At 54.2% G+C, this 18,247-nt stretch overlaps 1 protein-coding gene and 1 pseudogene across 2 annotated transcripts in view; both read left to right on the forward strand.

Annotated features, from left to right (window-relative positions):
* Positions 1–9,744: 9,744 nt before the first annotated feature.
* LOC308251818 (tetratricopeptide repeat protein 4-like) lies at positions 9,745–10,937 on the forward strand (annotated as a pseudogene). The gene is made up of 2 exons: positions 9,745–9,940; positions 10,354–10,937. The product of its transcript is annotated as a tetratricopeptide repeat protein 4-like (transcript).
* A 6,604-nt stretch (positions 10,938–17,541) lies between these two features.
* Positions 17,542–18,247, forward strand: part of RYBP (RING1 and YY1 binding protein) — an 89,600-nt gene continuing 88,894 nt past the window's right edge. Inside the window, exon 1 of the mRNA XM_080675336.1 lies at positions 17,542–17,760. Within this exon, the coding sequence (XP_080531462.1) occupies positions 17,729–17,760 (32 nt within the window). The 5' untranslated portion in view covers positions 17,542–17,728. The remainder of the gene's footprint in view (positions 17,761–18,247) is intronic.

Here is an 18,247-nt window from a genome sequence, read left to right on the forward strand (position 1 = left end):
GTCCTGGTCCCAGGCGGGCCCTTAGCCCATGCGCACGCCTAACCACCTCGTTCTGCAGGCCCCAGAGGTGCCGTGAAGACCAGTGAGCTGCGAACAGGGCGAGATGGAAGGAGCGTGCTGTCTGCTGGATGTGCTTTAGTTGCAAAATTGTGTGGAACGTGAAATGCTGAAGTCTCAGGGCACTGGTGAACAGGATGCTTACGGCAGCCCATTCCCCACTCCAACATGCAACTGCCCCCCTCTGGGTCTAGCAGAGCTTGCCAGCAGCTTCTTCTCACCTGCGGAGTGTGTATGTGTGTGTGTGGGGGGGGGGGGGGGGGGCGGGCGGGTGTGACCTCTGGGACAGGGCCCAGGGCTGGCTGCTGCTAGCTGAGGGGCTCAGGCAAATGACCCATCTCCACACACTTCTGTTTCCTCCTCCTAAAACAGAGCTACTCCTGGCGCCTACCTCTCCCCCTTGCTCTGAGGAGGAGCTGGGTGGTGAGTGTGAAGGGCCTGGCACAGTGGGCGCTCCGTGAGTACAGCACCCTGTCACCAGCTCCATCACCAGAACTGTACCTCATCTTGGTGGCGCTCAGGGTACGAAATAAAGTCGGAAAGCAATCTGCCCTGAACTAGGAGTGAGCCAGCTTCCTGCCCTTTGCCCCTGTCTCCCCAGGCATTTCCCTGAACAGGTTATCCACCTTCAAGACTGTGGTGACTCCCACGGCCACGGCGACCCCACACCCACATCGCCAGCGCAGCTCTCGCCTCAGCACCAGACCCCACCCTCCCGGGAGGAGGATGTGTCCTCTGACATCCCCACACGACCATCAGCTCTGTCCCCCACAAACAACTTCTCTGTGACACTCCTCACCACTCACAGGAGTGCTCCACTGGGAACCTCAGAGCGACCCCACAGCCCTTCTCCCCCAACCTCCAAGTACTCATCAGTATAAAATGTCGGGAGGGGGGACACATGATGTAGTGCTTTCAACAGTAAAGATGCTCAGTGAAGGAATGACATGCCTCTCTCCTCATGAGTCTGCTGCAGGCTCCCGGCCTGTCCCCTCTCCAACCACCTGCACTGCCTCTCCCCTCTCCAACCACCCGCACACGCTAGAGCGAATGCCCCAACCAAACTGAATGCCACTGAGGTCACAACCTTCCAAGGAGGCGGTGCGTGTGAGGGTGTTGGTGAGGAGCTGCGCGAGCCACCGTGCCCATCACCTGGCACAGAAGACCCTCTCATCAGCTATGTGCACGCTGGAATATGTGCTCCCACCCTCCCACCCTCCCTGCACCCTTAGCTCAGGCTCCTGAGTGCCTTTCCCGCCACTGCTCCCAGCATCCTGATCAAAATGCACTTCTTCCCTGAAGCACCCCTGAGCCCTGCCTGGGCAGACTTTCCCAGCCGGGCATGTGGCACGTGGGGCTGGGTAATTCGGCGGGGGGGGTGGGGGGGGACAGTGAGGTGCTTAGAGGCATCCCTGGCCTCTCTCTACATACTAGATGCTGGTGGCCCTCCTCCCCCAGGTGCAACAACCAAGAATGTGTCCAGATGTTTACGGGTGTCTCCTGGGGCAGGGGGCGGGGGGGGGGACTATCCCTATGGACAACCATGGGCCCTCTAATCACCTCACCGTGCCCTGCTCCAGGACCGCAATGCCCAGCTTGACTTGTCTGATTGGCTCATCTGTTTCCAGACTATTCTCTCCCATAGGCACCCCCCAACCCACACACGCAGGCGTGCATTCGAGTGAGTTCCGTGCGGGACGATGTCTGCGTCTGCCTCGCGCCCAGGCCGGTGCTGGCACGCGGGAAGCCTCCACAACCAGGTATTGAATGAAGGAGAGATGGAAGCCATGCAAACGATTCTTTTTCTGTGGAACTTGTGTTCAGTGTCTCAGTGAAGGCCAGTCTTCTCTTCACAGTGTGATCTCTGAAGGTCGCCCTGTCTCTCAGCGCCTGTTATCTGGAGAATAATTACAGTCGTTAACAAACGTTTGTGGAAACTCAATCTGCTTTCCATTCCCGGCCTCTCTGGAAACAGAAACACTAGGCCCTGTGCTCTGTCCGGGACCTCATGGTCTCCCTTCTCCTGGCCCTGCTCCTCTGCTCTCAGCCCCGCCACACGCACAGTCACCTCCCTTCCTTCTCTGGCGCCACAGAGAGCAAGAGCTCAGAGCTGCCAAGAACTGAGGCCCCCTTCACTGTGTGCTGGCCCGGCCTGCCACTGAGCTCTGAGCGCGCATGGCTCCTCCCAAGACAGGAGGCCCACCCGGCAGCACCCCAGCACCGGCAGCACCCCAGCACCCAGCAGCACAGCATCCTGCAGCACCCCAGCACCCGGCAGCACCCTGGCACCCAGCAGCACCCCAGCACTCAGCAGCACAGCATCCTGCAGCACCCCAGCACCCGGCAGCACCCCAGCATCCGGCAGCACCCCAGCACCCGGCAGCACAGCATCCTGCAGCACCCCAGCACCCAGCAGCACCCCTGCACCTGGCAGACAACCTGACAGCCAAGAGGCTCCAGTGGGCTTCACAGTGGAAAAGAGCTGGGGTACTTTTTTAACTTTTTAAAAAGAACTTTAAATTGTCATTTTCAATGACAATTTACATTTAATATGATTTTGTTTTAGATTCAGATGTTGCCGTGGTGCCATTAAAGGAAGCCAACCTTCAAACTGGCTGCGGGGGAGCGGGGAGCGGTGATGCCCGGCAGGGGGTCAGGTGCCCCTCCCGTCGCAAAGGCCTGTGGGGAAGATGGCAAGTTCGTATTTTACGTTTGGCATCCAGCCTTCCCCCTAAGCGAGGCCCGGGGTTTGGTCTGAGATGGGCTCCACCTCCACGGCCAGGCCAGGTGCAGACACACCTGCAGGACCTGTGAACGCTGCTGCAATCCAGATGTTTGGTGCTCTCTTTCAGCATCTTCCGCAGGGTGCTCTGGACCACAGACTTGGGACCAAGCCCACTTTCCTTGCCAGAGTCCAGAAGCAGTAGCAGCTGCAGCCTCGCCGGTGCCGAGGGATCGTCCACGGGGTGGTGAGCAAGTGGGAGCAGGGCAGGAGGCGGCAGGACAGAGGCCCGCCCACGGCCGCCTCGCTGGGAGGCACTGAGCAGGGGACAGCGTCAGGCTGTAATGACAGCCCTGACCACCACGATCTGTGTGGCAAACTGGCCTCAAAGCAGCTGCTATCGCTAGTAACGGTGGGTTTGCCACATTGCCGAGTTCCAGGGTTTTCCTAGTCACACACTTTCCCTCTAAAATGTGCACTCACTTTGCCGCAAGAATGAGGAGTTTGAACTTTTTTTTTTTTAAATATATTTTATTGATTTATTACAGTGAGGAAGGGAGAGGGATAGAGAGCTAGAAACATCGATGAGATAGAAACATCGATCAGCTGCCTCCTGCACACCTCCCACTGGGGATGTGCCCGCAACCAAGGTACATGCCCTTGACCGGAATCGAACCCTTCAGTCTGCAGGCCGACGCTCTATCCACTGAGCCAAACCGGTTTCGGCGAGGAGTTTGAACTTTTAATGCAAAGTACATATGTTGTTTGGGTTTTGTTTGTTTGTTTTTATGGTTGCAATATATGTACTATCAAACAAGAACCACATAGCAATAAAGTAATGTAATGCAAATCCTCCAAAAGGATAGGCCGTATTTCTAGTGGAAGGAAACAGCGGCTGGTTTATCCGCAGAAAAATCCAAGTGCTGCGGTGCCGCCTTCCCAGGGCACGGCACCTGCTCTCCCTGCGCCCGGCCAGCCTTGCTCAGGGAGGCACGGAGTGGGGGTTCCGCCATGCAGCAGCTTCTGGCTGGTGAGGGGCCCTGATGCTGGCAGCCAGGCAACCGGAGTTTGGGCTTGACTTTGGCCCTGGCCCCTGGCTCTCAGCCGCAGCGCTCCATTCAGCGCTCTTGCCAAGGGCCCCATGCCCTTCTGATGGCTAAGTCCCCCAGGCACTTTTCATCTGCTTCTGAGCTGATTGGTCATCAGCAGATGACAGCGTTGTCCACTCTTTCCTTTGTAAGGTCCTCTGGCTGCCTGTCCTCCACGACGCGATCCTGCGGGGGGCTCCCGCCCCCCCCTTCCCTGTCTCTCTCAGACCCTCGAGTCTGGTCTCTTTTCCGCCAAGAGCTATGAGAAGCTGCTGTGGGCTGAGGTCCTGGGAGGCTTTGTGTTCATCTCTTATCAGCTCTTTCCAGCAACCCTGCAGGGTAGGACTTAGTGGTTCCATTTTACAAACAGGGACAGTGAGGCTCTGAGTGGCGCAGGGCCCTCACCAGGTCCCACTGCTAACGACGTGCAGCAGGACTGGGATTCCCTCTAGGTCCCTTTGAGTTCAGAGTCAGGCTTTCAGCAACCACTGTCAGGTCTCTTCTTCAGGCAGCCCCTCATGTGGAGGGTGTCTCCGGGTTCTGCTAGGCCCCCTTCTCTCTGCCTCCTCTCATAGCTCCTCTATGATGTCTTCAGGCAAATGCTGGCCTCTGACCCTCATTTCCCACTGTTTCCAAGACTTGTCCACTTACGTGGGCCGGTCACCACTCCCACTGCCAGTCCCACTGGTGATTGCCCAAACCCGTGCCTGCTTAAGGACTGGGCACGCGACCTGATTCTGCCGATCAAACATGATGGGAGAGATGGCTGGGAAAGGCTGGGAGAGGCAGTTGTCCCGCTGAGCCAGACTGAGAGATGGTTCCCTTTCTCCCTCTGGATGCGGAGCCTGAGCATTGGGGTGGTTGCAACCACCTGCACCCCGTGGGCGGGTGGGACCCAGTTAGAGAAGGAGCCGGGCATGGCCACGAGCTGCATCTTCGCTGGAATGGCCTCCTGCTCTGTGACCTAACGCACTTCCCCACTGTCCCAGGGTTTATTTTGCAGTTGTTCTTACTTGCAGCCAAAGCCCCCTAAGTGACCCTCACCTTTGTCACATCGTCACCTCAACTCACTGTCTCCTTCTAGAGGCCACCCTCCCAGCTCTGATCATGTTCCCACAATGCACTCATTTGCCCAGTTACAATCCTGGGAATCATCCTTGCCTCCTCCCTCTGCATCCCCTCCACTTGCGCCCCCAAAGTCCAATCAGGAATTAAGTCCAAGAGATTCTACTGTTGAAAAATCTCTCATTCTTTCTTCCCACTGCCCTGCTCTTTGTTTTTTTCAGTTATTGCCATTTTTACTGGCCTTCTGTCCCCTTTCTCATTTTGACCCAGCCACCACCATCTATACTGCTCCCAGAGATTCTAAAAACTCAGTACAAGTCCTGCAAGCTAGTAATGTGTTCATAGGCTACCTTTGTCTTCAAGATACAACCCAACGGATCTGTATGGTTGTGAGCTGCTTCAGGATGGGTTTGCTCCAGCCTTCCCCCCCCCCCCCCCCCGCCACCCCGCCCCTCCCGCCACGTGCACTGAGCTCCAGCACACGGATCTCCTGCGTCCAGGCACTGCTCCTACTGTCACGCAGCTGTGCCCTATGCTGGGCGCCCGCCCCCACTTGTCTCCTTTCTCCTGCACTTTGCTTTGCCTCTGGCATAACCAGCACCCCAGCACTGCTCCTACTCTGGCATAACCAGCACCCTTATTTTCATGTTGACCCCAGTCAGCTTGCTGCTTCCCGTTTCCTCAGCACTTGCCTCAGGGGCAGACCCTGGTGCCAGGTGCCGGTCTCAGAGCATCTGCTCATCTCAGGTGCCACCGGCCTGGTTTTCTCTCCACCTTGCCTTCACGTCCAGGAGTCGTCTTGACAACGCCCACTCCTCCGGGTCCAGAATCGCTGTCAGGAAGCCTTGGCTTTGTCTGCACCAATGCCATCCCCATCGCTCCTGCTTCGAGGTCTTGCCACTCTTGTGGAGCCCTGTTTGCTGAGAGGCCACTCTGCTCGGTGTCCCTCAGCCCCTCCTTTTTAGCACTTCCCGCCTCCCTCCCTCCCATGGCAGCTGGGAAGGTTTTTCTCATCTGGAAAAAGCACACCCCTCCACTTCCTTCTTCCAAACATGTGTCTGTCCTGTGCCTTCCCGAGAAAGTTCTCCTGTGGGAATTCAGGGTGAGGAGAGGTTAGGTGGAACACAAGAGACAGAAGCTGACAGGACTTTTTAAAAAATACATCTACATTTTTATTGATTTCAGAGAGGAAGGGAGAGGGAGAGAGAGAGAAACATCAATGATGAGAGAGAATCATGGATCAGCTGCCTCCTGCACCCCCTCACTGGGGATCGAGCCTGCAACCCAGGCATGTGCCCTGACCAGGAATTGAACTGTGACCTCCTGGTTCATAGGTCAGCGCTCAACCACCAAGCCAGACGGCTGGGCACTGACAGGCCTTTTGCTTCTACTCTATCACGTTTCTTCCTGACAACAGAGAACACGAGCCCACTAACGCCTGGGAAAGGGAACGATACCAGAAGACAAAGGAGCACAGAGGGGCGATGGTGGCCACTGACCTCATGACCCTCCCACCACAGTCGTTACCTGTGTTTGTGTCCGCTTCCCCCGACCGCTTCCTGGAGGCCAAGGCCTACTGTGTCCTTCATCTGCGGGGTCAGCACCTGGCTCAGGCACATAGTAGTTGCCTCATAAATAGCTGTCAAACTTAAAATAAAAGTAAGAAGCGTGGACTTTGGAGTCAAGGAGATCTGAATGACTCTTGCCAGCTGCCTTCCTAGTGGTGTGAGCTGTGGCAGACTGCTGGGCCTTTCTGTCCACAGGCAGCAGCAACAGGGAGGAGAGGACCGAGCAGAGGGAGGGCCCAGCACTCCTGCAGCTCTGTCCTTTGCCCATTTCCCTCTTCCTCGCCTTTCTGGCTCAATTCTACCGTCTCTCCTGACCCTCAAGTGGCCCAGCCTCCCATGTCAGATGCCCCTGCAAACTTACTCACCCCTCCCTCCCTCTAAGTAATGATATTTAGGAGCCTTGAGTTCCAGGGATTCAGTTTGTGAGTAAGTACAAAGAACGTAAATTCTGGTTCCACCCTGCCCTGACTGTGGAATGTTGGACAAGTGAGTATCAGTTTCCTCATGTGAAAAACAGGAATGATATCTAACCTTATCAGGTTCTTGAAAGAATGGGCTCAGGAGCCCAGGAGCCCAGGAGCCCAGGAGCCCAGGAGCCCATGAGCCCATGAGCCCAGGAGCCCATGAGCCCAGGAGCCCAGGAGCCCAGGAGCCCAGGAGCCCAGGAGCCCAGGAGCCTTGGGTTCAAAGCCCAGCCCTGCTGCTTTCAAAATGTGCAGCTCCGCGAAAGTGACTGTTTTTGGTCCTACTCCCCTTATTTATAAACGGGGCCTCATCACAGAACCTACCCTGCAGGGTTATCATTCGCAGTCATTGAGTTAAAGCACCTAAAGTGTTTACATGCTGCCTGAGTAAATACTCCATAGATTTTGGTTATTATCCCACAGGCAATGTTTCTTTAGCCACACACAAATTCATAACATGTGTATAGTTTGCTCGGGCAGCCATAACAACATAACACAGACTGGCAGCTTAAATAACAGAATCTATTGCTTCACAGTGGTAAAGGCTGGAAGTGCAAGGTCGAGGTGTCAGCAGGTTGGTTTCTCCTGCGGCCTCTCTCCTTGGCTGTAGGTGGCTGCCTTCTTGCTGTGCCTCACGTGGCCTTTCCCCTAAACACGTGTGGCCCTGGGGTTTCTTCCTCTGTGTATAAGGCCACAGTGAGATGGGGTCAGGGCCACCCTAACAGACTCATTTTAATTTAAGGCCCTGTAAAAGCCCTGCCTCTTAATGCAGTCACATTATGAGGTACTAGGGAAGGAAGCCTTAATGAATTTAAGGGGGAAAGAGTTCAGTGCAAGACAACACTAGATGTTGAGCCTATGGTGAGCCTCTTTCTTAATCTAATTCGTAATTAATGAATCCCAGGATGTTTGGGTTCTAGGGACTCCATTTGTGGTCACAGTAGAAAGAACTTGGGATGAGGTTTTAAAACTGAGCTCAAAACCTGCTCAGGTTCTATGGCAGTGGTTCTCAACCTTCCTAATGCCGCGACCCTTTCAAACAGTTCCTCATGTTGTGGTGACCCCCAACCATAAAATTATCTTCGTTGCTACTTTATAACTGTAATTTTGCTACTGTTATGAATCGTAATGTAAATATCTGTGTTTGAGGAGCCAGGGCTGCTGACGGCATGGGAGGCGGTGCTGGTCCAGGACAGTGTTGGGGGGGCATCTGTGGCCTCCGCGCTCCGGGTTTCTGCCTTTGAACTCAAAAGACAGGCCTGGATGAATGGACTTCCCTCTCCTTCCCACCCTCAGAATTCTGTGACTCTGATTCTAAGGGTGGAAATTTAAGTATCAAGGACAAGCTGCTGGGGAAGCAGTTTCTGGGCCCGAGGCATCAATACCTATTATTGACTCAATGAAGGAAATCATGCTGTTACAGGGAACCCCCCTCTTTGCATATTCCTAAGGCCCAGACAGGAGCAGCGCCCACGCATTCCCTGGCACATGTGGCTGCCTGCTTTGGCAGGAACTCACAGGAACAGGGACTAACAAACTAGGAGTACAAGGGACAGGGAACCGCCTGAATTCACGGGGACCCTGGGCCCTCTGTCGGAAAGGACCAGGCCAACTTCCCTGCCTGCCCACCTTCCTGGCCTCTCCAGAACCTCCAGTCCTCTCAGTGGCGTGTGCTTCAGAAGCAGTGTGGCAAAGAGAGAGGTCAGGGGTGGACTGGGAGATCAACTGTTGAGTATGAATTCAAATTCTGACCCTGACTCTGGCCAAATCACTTCTCTAAGTTTCCTCATCTACCAACTAGGGCAACAATAGGTCTTACTCACTGAGTCATTTGGGGTTTCAATGGGGTAACAAATATAAAAGTGTTTCATTCATTCTATACATAATTTTTGTGTTCCTGCTATGTGTGGGAACATATACTATACTGCCCTTTTTACTAGAGATACAGAATAAAACAAGACAAAGTCACTGTCCTGATAGAAATTAAATTCTAGTGGAAGACTCAGACGAAAACAAACAATGAAACGCTCAGTCATAAGGTTGTAAAGAAAAAGGCAGTAGGACAAGGGACGGCGCTGACTCAGGGGAGGCTATGCAGGACGCCTTAGTTAGGGCGGGCCTCCTGAAGGGGGGCTGTGAGCAGGCCCCGGATGAACAGAGATGTGCCCTGGAGCTTCTGGGAGGACAGCTGGGAAGGCCCAGGAGTGACTGGACTTGGCAGACACCATCCGAGGTCAGTGCACCTAGAGCTGACCAGCGGCCTTGAAGCTGAGGGTCAAGATTCTGAATTTTAATTGGTGTCATGAGAAGTCATTAGAGGACTTCAAGCAGGGGGACTTTGTCACATGGGTCTTAAAAGAACCTGCTGTTGGAAGAAGAGGGTTTAAAGGATCATGGTAATCACAAACTGCTGGCCCAGTGTTCCCAGCTCTCACCGCCTGGCACGCGGAGGGCTGTCTCCTGCTGCCAACGGGCCATGCAGCTTTGTGAGCAGAAGTCACAGTGTCACTTCCAGGCCAGGCAGTTCTTGCACTTGGGAGGCCCTGCTCCTGGGCTCAGTGGCCGGCACTGTTCAGGTGGCGCTGCCCCTCCTGCCGGAGTGCCATGGAGGCCCGTGGGCCCTGCAGCGACTGTGAGGCCACTTCAGTGAGCACCTGCCCTCTGCAGGGATGTCATGAAGATTTGGAACTCACACCACAGCACAGTCTAGAATGACCTGACAGTTCAAGAGCGGAAGTAGGGAGGCCAATCACGAGTCTAAAAGACGAGCCTGCGCTGGAATGAGTGGCAGCAGCAGCGATGAGGAGGAGGAGCCGGAGCAGTGCTGGGCGCCGGGACAGCGGGGCTGTGGCCGGAGGACCCAGGAGCTGCCATGGAGCTGCCATGGAGCGGCTGTGCTGGACGCTGCCTCCGATGACGACCACGTGGACTTGTTCCCGGAGAAGTTCCAGAGCCAGGCTTACTGTGGCCGCTTCCGCGAGGACCGGAGGGGAAGAGGAATTTGAAAAGATCCCGTTTATGAAGAAAGCACCACCAGAAATTGATCCCAAGGAGAATCCTGACTTGGCTTGCCTCCAGTCAGTTATTTTTGGTGACGAGCGATCTCCAGAAGAACAGGCCAAGACAATGAACACGTTAAAGAAAAGGATGATGAAAAGCTGTGGTTTCGCAGACTGAAGCTTAAAGGAGAATGTGCACACCCTGATCTGAATGTTGTTCTTTTTTTTAAATTTTTTTATGAAGGTATTATATGTGTACATATCTTACTATTGGCCCCCCCCCTCCACTCCCATTCATGCCCTCACCCCCCAATGTTTTGCATCCATTGGTTACTCTTATATGCATGCATGTAAGTCCTTCAGTTTGAATGTTGTTCTTTAACCGAGCAGCAGCGCCGTACAATCTGGGCATTGCTCTCCATGATGTGACGGCTGCCAGAAAACCAAAACCCTGCCACCTCAACGCAATGTAAGGGGTGCCTTATGCCATCTGGAGCGGAAAAACTGCTGAGGCTGTGAACTGGTGTGATGAGGGGCTGTAGATAGATGCCAAAGAGAAGAAGCTTCTGGAAATGAGGACTAAAGCAGATACACTAAAGCGAACTGAACCGAGGGATACAAGGAAAGCAAAATTGAAAGAGAAGAAGGAGCAGAACCAGAAGGAGACCCCCAGGCCCTCGGGCTAGGAGCCCTGGGCCAGTGATGATGAAGGCGCTGCCTCGGGAGGGCTGAGTGCACTCAGGGGGCTCAGATGGAGAACTCCTACGCGCCAGGCTGAGCAGAGGTGACCAGGACAGACTGAGCTGCCTGTGCTTTTTCGGGACCCAGAGTATGCCCAGTCAGACTTCCTCTCTGCCTTTCATGAGGACTCCAGGTTTACTGATCATCTAATGGAGATGTTTGGTGGAACACCCTCTTGGGACTTAGAGCAAAAATACTGCCCTGCTGCCCGGCTGGCGTGGCTCAGTGGTTGAGCGTTGACCTGTGAACCAGGAGGTTATGGTTCGATTCCCAGTCAGGGCACATGCCCGGGTTGGGGGCTCGATCCCCAGTGTGGGGTGTGCAGGAGGTGGCTAATCAGAGATGCTCTCTTGTCATTGATGTTTCTCTCTTTCCCTCCCTCTCCCAAATAAAATTAAGAAAAATACTTCCCTGATAATTTAGAGGTCTACTTTGAGGATGAGGACAGGACAGAGCTGTACCACGTGCCTCCTAAGAGCACCCAGCTGCAGGTGCTGCAGCACCCCAGGTACTTTGTAAAAACCCTGACACCAGCATTTTTGGTCTGTGTGAGATTCTCTCCTTTTTGTAGAAATTATCTCCAGGGGAGAAAGGTGCAACAGGTAGAGCGACTGAGCCAGGCTGATGAGCTAGGCCACCTGGATCTCCTCCCAGATCCTCCTCTGCCTGGAATACAGCATTCCTGAATCAGCTGGACATTGTTCTGGAATTCAGCACCTTCTCTCTGTCACCCTGGACACGGTCCTTCCTCACGATGTGGGCGGGGAAGGGCTGCTGCCTTCCCAGAGCTGCAGCTGCTGGTCAAGGTGCTGAGCCTCAGCGAGTCCTCGCTCTCTTCTGTTGATGCAGAGCTCTGTGCCCTGGTCATGACATCCTTGGGCTCTGGGCTGTGCTAACCCAGCCTCTCTCTCTTAAGGGACCATCTGCTGCAGTTACCACAGCAGCTGACCCAAAGCACTCCCTGGACTGACTCTGAACCTTGGTGGAGGATCCAGCTGCCTGGCTCTGAACCTTGGTGGAGGTAGAGGCTTTGGAGAAGCTACCCCTCAAACTGCACATGCCATGCATGTAATTTAAGGCACTGAAGTTGAGACTGGCCTCCAGTTTTCTCATGAGGAAGGAGGGCTGCTCTGTGGATACTAAAGAGGCCTAGGGGGAGGATGGGGCCAGGAAAGCTGGGTCCTGTTGCTGCATCTATAAACACCTACAATCTGGGACCCTCCAGAACCCCTGTAAGGTTTGCCGGTTTTCCTGATCTTTGCCATAGGAGGACTATGATACACTTGGGCAGTGGACTCTGTATTCTTCCTTAGTTTCCACATTTTAGAATTTTGTGCCTTTTAAACTGGAAAACCTTTTGGCATATTGAGTCATTGTCATCAATTGTACCTAGAGGGTTTCCTATGTCCTTACCTGCAGGCAGGTGACTTCTTGCAGCGCCCACCCCCTCCCCAGGGGAGGAGTGGACTTCCGTGAAGAGCCATGGTGTGGAACATTCATGTTCTTTTCCCTTTGCCATGAGAACATATTTTCCAAATGGAGGCTGGTTTTTCAACCTGGGTACCAGAATGGTAAGACATGTGGGGCAGAGCTGCACCACCGATTGGAACATGAATGAGGAATAAAGGCTGTTGTGGCAATGGCAAAAAAAGGAGTCGGATTCAGGATCTATACTGAAGGTTAAGCACAAAGGGTTTGCTGATGGGTTGATGTAGGGGGTAGGGAAAGAGAGGAGTCAGGAATGACTCCAAGATGTATGGCCCCAGTAGTGAAAAGAACACTCAGAAAAGGACAGGCTTACCCCCGGGGCAGGTACACAGCTAAACTACAGCACGCTAGCTCTGTGGCTATTACTTGAAGGGAGCAGGCAATGTGGAATGCAGAGGCTTGGAGAACTCTTCATTCTGAATGACCAGAAGCCAGATGATTAAAGTGTAGTTTGTATACAGTAAAATTTACTCTTTTTGGCATATATGTCCAAGCTTTGACAAATGCATTTTTGTCTTGTAACCACCCCCACAATCAAGATGTAAATTATGTCCATCACCTCTCCAAATTCCCTTTTGCTGCTCTTCCTTTATATTCAAACCCTCATTCCACCCCTCACCCCGGAAGCCACTGATCTGTTCTCCATCCTATAATTTTGCCTTTTCCAGAATGTCCCATGAGTAGGATCACAAAGTATGTGACCTTGGAGACTGGCTCCTTTCACGTAGGCTATGAAGTCGAGATTCCGCTGTGCTGCACATGTAAATCGTTTCTTCCTTTTTCTTCCATGGCGTGGATGGACAGCATCCACTTGCTGAAGGGCATTCGGGCTGCTTCCAGCTTTTGGTGCCAAGAGAGAAGGTTAGGAAGCCAACACAGAACCATCAACTTGTGATCTGACCAACTGAGGACATTTGAAGAAAGCCCACTACCATCTGCTCTTGCCACGGCTCCTCTAAAAGGGGCGCCTGGTTACCCGGCCTCTAGGCTCTCTGGAGCATGCGCATCTTCCCCTCCTTCCGCCAGGCACTTTCTTTTCCTCTTTCTCCTTGGCTCCAAGGGCCCTTCTTGGGCCCTGTAACTGGTTCCTGGGTCCACGCAGCCCAGCTGGCTCCCTTCTATCTCTGTGACTTTCTAAATAAACTTTCATGTGTATTTGAAAAAAATGACAAAAATTTACCCAACCCTCCAAGAAACTATTTGGAAAGACATAATCTCCAAATAAAAAAGTTTTTCCCCAAGAATCAACTGTTGGTAATTTACTTGGGTGTAGACAAATATTTATACATTTACCCCTTAGTTTTCTCATTTCACTGCAGATTGGTGAAAACCCCGCCCCAAACCACAATTTGGAACTCAGACCATAAGAAGGTGTAACAGGGTGGGGTGGTGTAAGCCCTGAGCTATTTGGAGAAAGGCCTTTTGCTTTTGCTTGTTTATGATAACTTTATTGGGTGTTCCTAAGGTTCAAAGTCCGGGTCTCAGTGAGTATTTATGTTTTCTGCCTGGGAGTAATGTTTGCAAATAAAGACAGGAGGATGCTGTGTTGATAATAATCCAGATCCTGACTTTGCAGGCACCAGTAGTTTTTGCTTCTTTCTTGAATAAAAGAAAGGAAGGAGGCCCACGCAAGCTGCCCCTCCTGGTCCATTTCTCTGGCCAATCTAAAGTTTCCCTCCCGATCTCCTCCCCCAGGGCTCTGCATTCTCCCAGCATCTCAGTCACTAAGGTAGACTGCAGGCAGTCCCAGGTAGAAAAATATTCTTGGCAAACTTATCAATGGTGTGGATAAAAAGAGGGTGCTGTACAAAATCATAAATTCCTAACTGGGCAGCTCATGGTGGGTAGTACCCTCAGGCCTATAACTTCTTTAGTGAAAGGTTTTTAAGCCAGCCCTGCCCATTGTTATTGAGCATCAAGGTTAATGCACCTTTGAAATGCCAGATTAACATCCCTCGAGAGAGCACCTAATTTTAACTAGCCTGTAATCTAATCCTACCTTGCTTTCTTTCATCTCCATGTAATATTCCCATGTTCCCACCTTATTTCCAAATGCACAAAAGAAAATGCAAATTGTTATTCTCCAGAACATTTGTGACCTTGGTTTAGCAATTGTCACTTTTGGCACAAATATACTCATAAAAATTTTATACAGGATGTTCCTTACTTAGACAATGGCTTCCATGCACTCAGGATGAAGACCCCATTCCCAGCTAAGCCTGCCCTCCCCACAGGACCCAGCCAGAACCTGTCTCGTCAGCCTTATCTCTCCTCTCCCCTGGGGACACTGGGCTCCAGCCCAGCCGCTGGCCTTCAGCTTTCAGCTCCTCCAAAGCGCCCCTCAGCCCGCCCCTTGGAACTGGCTTTCCTTCCCCCTGCTCCGCAGCCTGAACTTCTTCAGGACTTCCCTCCCTCCCTCCCTCCCTCCCTCCCTCTCCTTTGGCCTCGCATCCTGTACTTTGCCTTTGCAGCAGTTGTCACAATCATAATTAATTAATTGTAAAAAGTTTGGCTTCTCAACTAGAATGTGAACTCCAAAAGGTTAGGAATCAAGTCTATTTTGTTTATCTGATCTTCTAGTCCCTGGAATGAGGCATGGCACCTAGATTCGGCTCAAGATTTTTAGACTCTGGTGACTGGGATCCCTCACTGAAAATCTGACTTTGGGACAGAGACCTGGAGGAAGATAGGCAGGTGAAAATGTGGTCATCTGGGGGACAGAGCAGCAAGTGCGAAGGCCCTGGGTGGGAGGGTGACAGTTCCAGGAACGGCAAAGAAGCCGGCGTGACTGGACTGGAGGGACCTGGAGGCGGAATGTGGTCTTTTACTCTATGCTATGATCCGTGAAATCATTTACAGGAGATGCTTCTATCCAACATCTATTCTTAAACCATGGGTTTCAAATAATTTTTACAGCAGTAGAACCCTTTCTGTAAGTGAAACATGAACTAGAAGTTCCAGATAGGAAACAGAGGGGCAGGGGAGGGGCTGGCTCCTCACCACATTTCACACCAGGATGGTTCACAGCAACACTGCAGAGGGAGGTCTGCCCCGCCACTCAGGCTTCCCTGCAGAGCAGAGCCTGCTATCCCGCAGCGCCTGCCTCAGAGGAGTACTGTCCATCTCTGTCACTACAAGGAAACTTTCAGGGGGCGCGAATGAAACGAGAGCCTCTACAGTTCCAGCCACATGGCGATGTTGGGTCTGATATGTTCCTAGAAATTAGTTCTCTGTATTGGGACTTCTCTTTTTCCCCTTAAAGCATGTTTAAATCTATGTGTTTTTTTTTGAAAAGGTAAAACAGCTTAAAATACAAACACACACACACAAAACAAAAAAACAACACTAAAAAAGTCAGTCTCCTATGGGTGACAACTAAATTATGTTGTATTTGTAGTGGAATTCTACACACTTAAGCAAGCAAACAAAAATGAACTACTGATATAGGCAACAATATGGATAAATACCACAATTATTACGTTGAGAAAAAGGTACCAGACATATGCGTGCATACCATAAACCCAGGTACATGACAGCCACAAACAGGCAGAGCGAGTCTTTGGTGACAGAAGTTGAAATAGTGGTTACCTGCGGGGAAGGGATGAAAGGGTGAAAATATTCTCTATCTTGATTTGGATGGTGGATACAAAGGCTTAGTATCTATCTATCATCTATTAATTCACAGTGCTGCAAAATGATTTGTGCATTTTATTCTACATTAATGATAATAATAATAATAACAAAGTAAGTCTCCTTCCCATACCTGTGGCTCCCAGCTACCCAGTTCTCTTCCCCAGATGCCCCTTCTGCAGCTGGAACTTTACCACCCATTTCCTCTCAGCACCTTCACCCCAGGGCTGGGGTCCTGGAAGCATGCCAGGCTGACACCAGAGGTCAAGGCTGCGGGCACAGGGCCAGGCTTGTGTGCATGCCCCGTGGCTTTCTCTGTCCCCTTGGGCTCTCTGCCCCCCTACCTCCCTCCTCCACTTCGTCCTTTCCTGTCTGAGAAGCAGGTGGCAGAGTGACCTGAGGGGCACTGACCCTCGCTGCACAGTGCTGTCCCTCCTGGTGTGCCTGCCTAGAAAGGACAGCATGTGCTGATCAAGCTTCCAGTTGACACATTCCTTCCCTCTTTCCTTCTCTGGTTTCTGATCCCGGGACTAACCCTAGGACTTCCTGCTCCCTGGCTTCAGTGTACTTCTCTTCCGTGGGGCAGTCCTGATAATAACCCACTTTTGTTTACATATAAATGGGGCCTATCACAGTGGATGCTGAGCGGATATCCCCAACCTCTAGCAGCAATCTTTGACTCCGTCCTACCCCCACAGGGCTTCAGCCCGCCAAGCCTTTTATCTTATCACCTGGGATCCTCCCCTACCAGGACTGCCGAGTGCCTGAAGGGCCTGAGTCGCGTTCCAGTCAGTTTGGCCGGCAGCCTTAGAGCGGGCAGAAAGCCATGGGTGCTGCGCGGCTAAAGTGGGGGGAGTGGGGCACAGCCCAGGCCCCGTTATGGTAGCTCTCACCCAGGGTTTTGTATGGTCCTTTCCAAGTGCCAGGTACTGACCTGCGTGCTTATCGGGCATAGGTCTCTGAATTTTTAAAACAATCCTAGGAGGAGGGTTATTAGCCTCATTTTGGAGATAAAGGAACTGAGGCCCAAAGTTTGACTGCTGGCACGTGGCTGCCAGGATTCCAGCAGCTACTTCCTTAGGGAAACGCCCTATTTAGGTTCTGGGCGGGCTACGGAGGGAGTCGGTGCGCAGCGGCCGTGCCCGGCCCTAGGGAAGCTTTACTTGTGCCACACCCTTTCTGCAGTCCCCCCAGCGCCAGGGGCCTGCGCGGGGTCTTAGGGCTGGAGATGGGCTGGGAGAAGCAGATGCCAGCTCTGCGTGGCAGAGGAGCGCAAGGGCGCGGGCGAACCCAGGCCAAAGAGGCCCGCCGGCTCCGGGGCACTGCCAGCTTCTAGGCGTTGCTAGCGGCGCGGCTGTTGAAAGCCTCCGCGTGGAACTACTTCCCCGGGGCGCGGTCGAGCTGCGGGCCCGAGGACGGCTGCACTAGGCGACCGCGCGCAGTTCCAAGCCGGATACGGGCTACGGGGGCTCCGGGCACGGCCACGGACGCCCCGCCGGGCACGCCCGCTCCGCCGCGGGGCCGCGGGACCGCGGGGCCGCCAGCAGGCACGCGCGCTACCAGAGTGCACGGCAGCGCACGCACCCCGCCAGCCGGCCCACGTCTGCCCGCCCCGCTCCCCGCCCCGTGGCGCAGGCCGTGGCTTCCCATTGGCCGCACGAGGCGTGACGCGCGGCGCCAGGCCCCGCCCCTCGTCAGTCACTCGGCGGAGGCGGCGCTGGCGGGGACTAGTCTCGGCCGGAGACTGGCGGCGGCGGCGACGGCAGCTGGAGCTCGAGCCGCAGCGGCTGAGGGCGGGTGCGCGCGGGGGAGGGAGGGGGGTCGGTCCGCGAAGACTCCCCGGACGGCGTTTCTCCTCCGAGGCGCGCCGGTTTCGGCTTTGGTGGGGCGGCGGTCCAGCCTATCCATGACCATGGGCGACAAGAAGAGCCCGACCAGGTACCTGCTTGGAGCCGGGGCGGAAGGGGAGGGAGGACGGGGCGGGCGGGGGCCGCCGGCTAGGCCCGGAGCCCCCGGGCGGGGGAGGTGCCGCTAAGATGGAGATCGGGGGCGGGGGCGGCGTCGCTGCGCTCGGGCCGGCGGCCGTGCGCGCCGCAGCCATGGCGGCTCCTCCCGGGCCTCCGCTGCCGCTCCGCCCAGACAAAGGGAGATTTAACCAGGTGGGCGGGAGAGGAGGGGGGCGGCCCTGCCCCGCCGCCGTCGCGGGCGGCCCTGCGCGCCCCGGGTCCGGCCGCCGCGCCTCCCGGCCTCCGGCCCCACGCTCGGGTTGCCGAATCCGCCAGCTTCCTGCGCGGCCGCGGCCCAGCTCCGGAGCCGCCCGCCGCCCGCCGTGGGAGGCCACGCGGCCCGGAGGTTGCAGGGCGCCGGTGGGGGCCGGGTCCCTCCTCTAGTTTCGGAAAAGGCGGGTGGGTGGTCGCCGGAGCGA

This window comes from Plecotus auritus, assembly GCF_963455305.1.
Source record: "Plecotus auritus genome assembly, chromosome: 6".
Classification (NCBI taxonomy): domain Eukaryota; kingdom Metazoa; phylum Chordata; class Mammalia; order Chiroptera; family Vespertilionidae; genus Plecotus; species Plecotus auritus.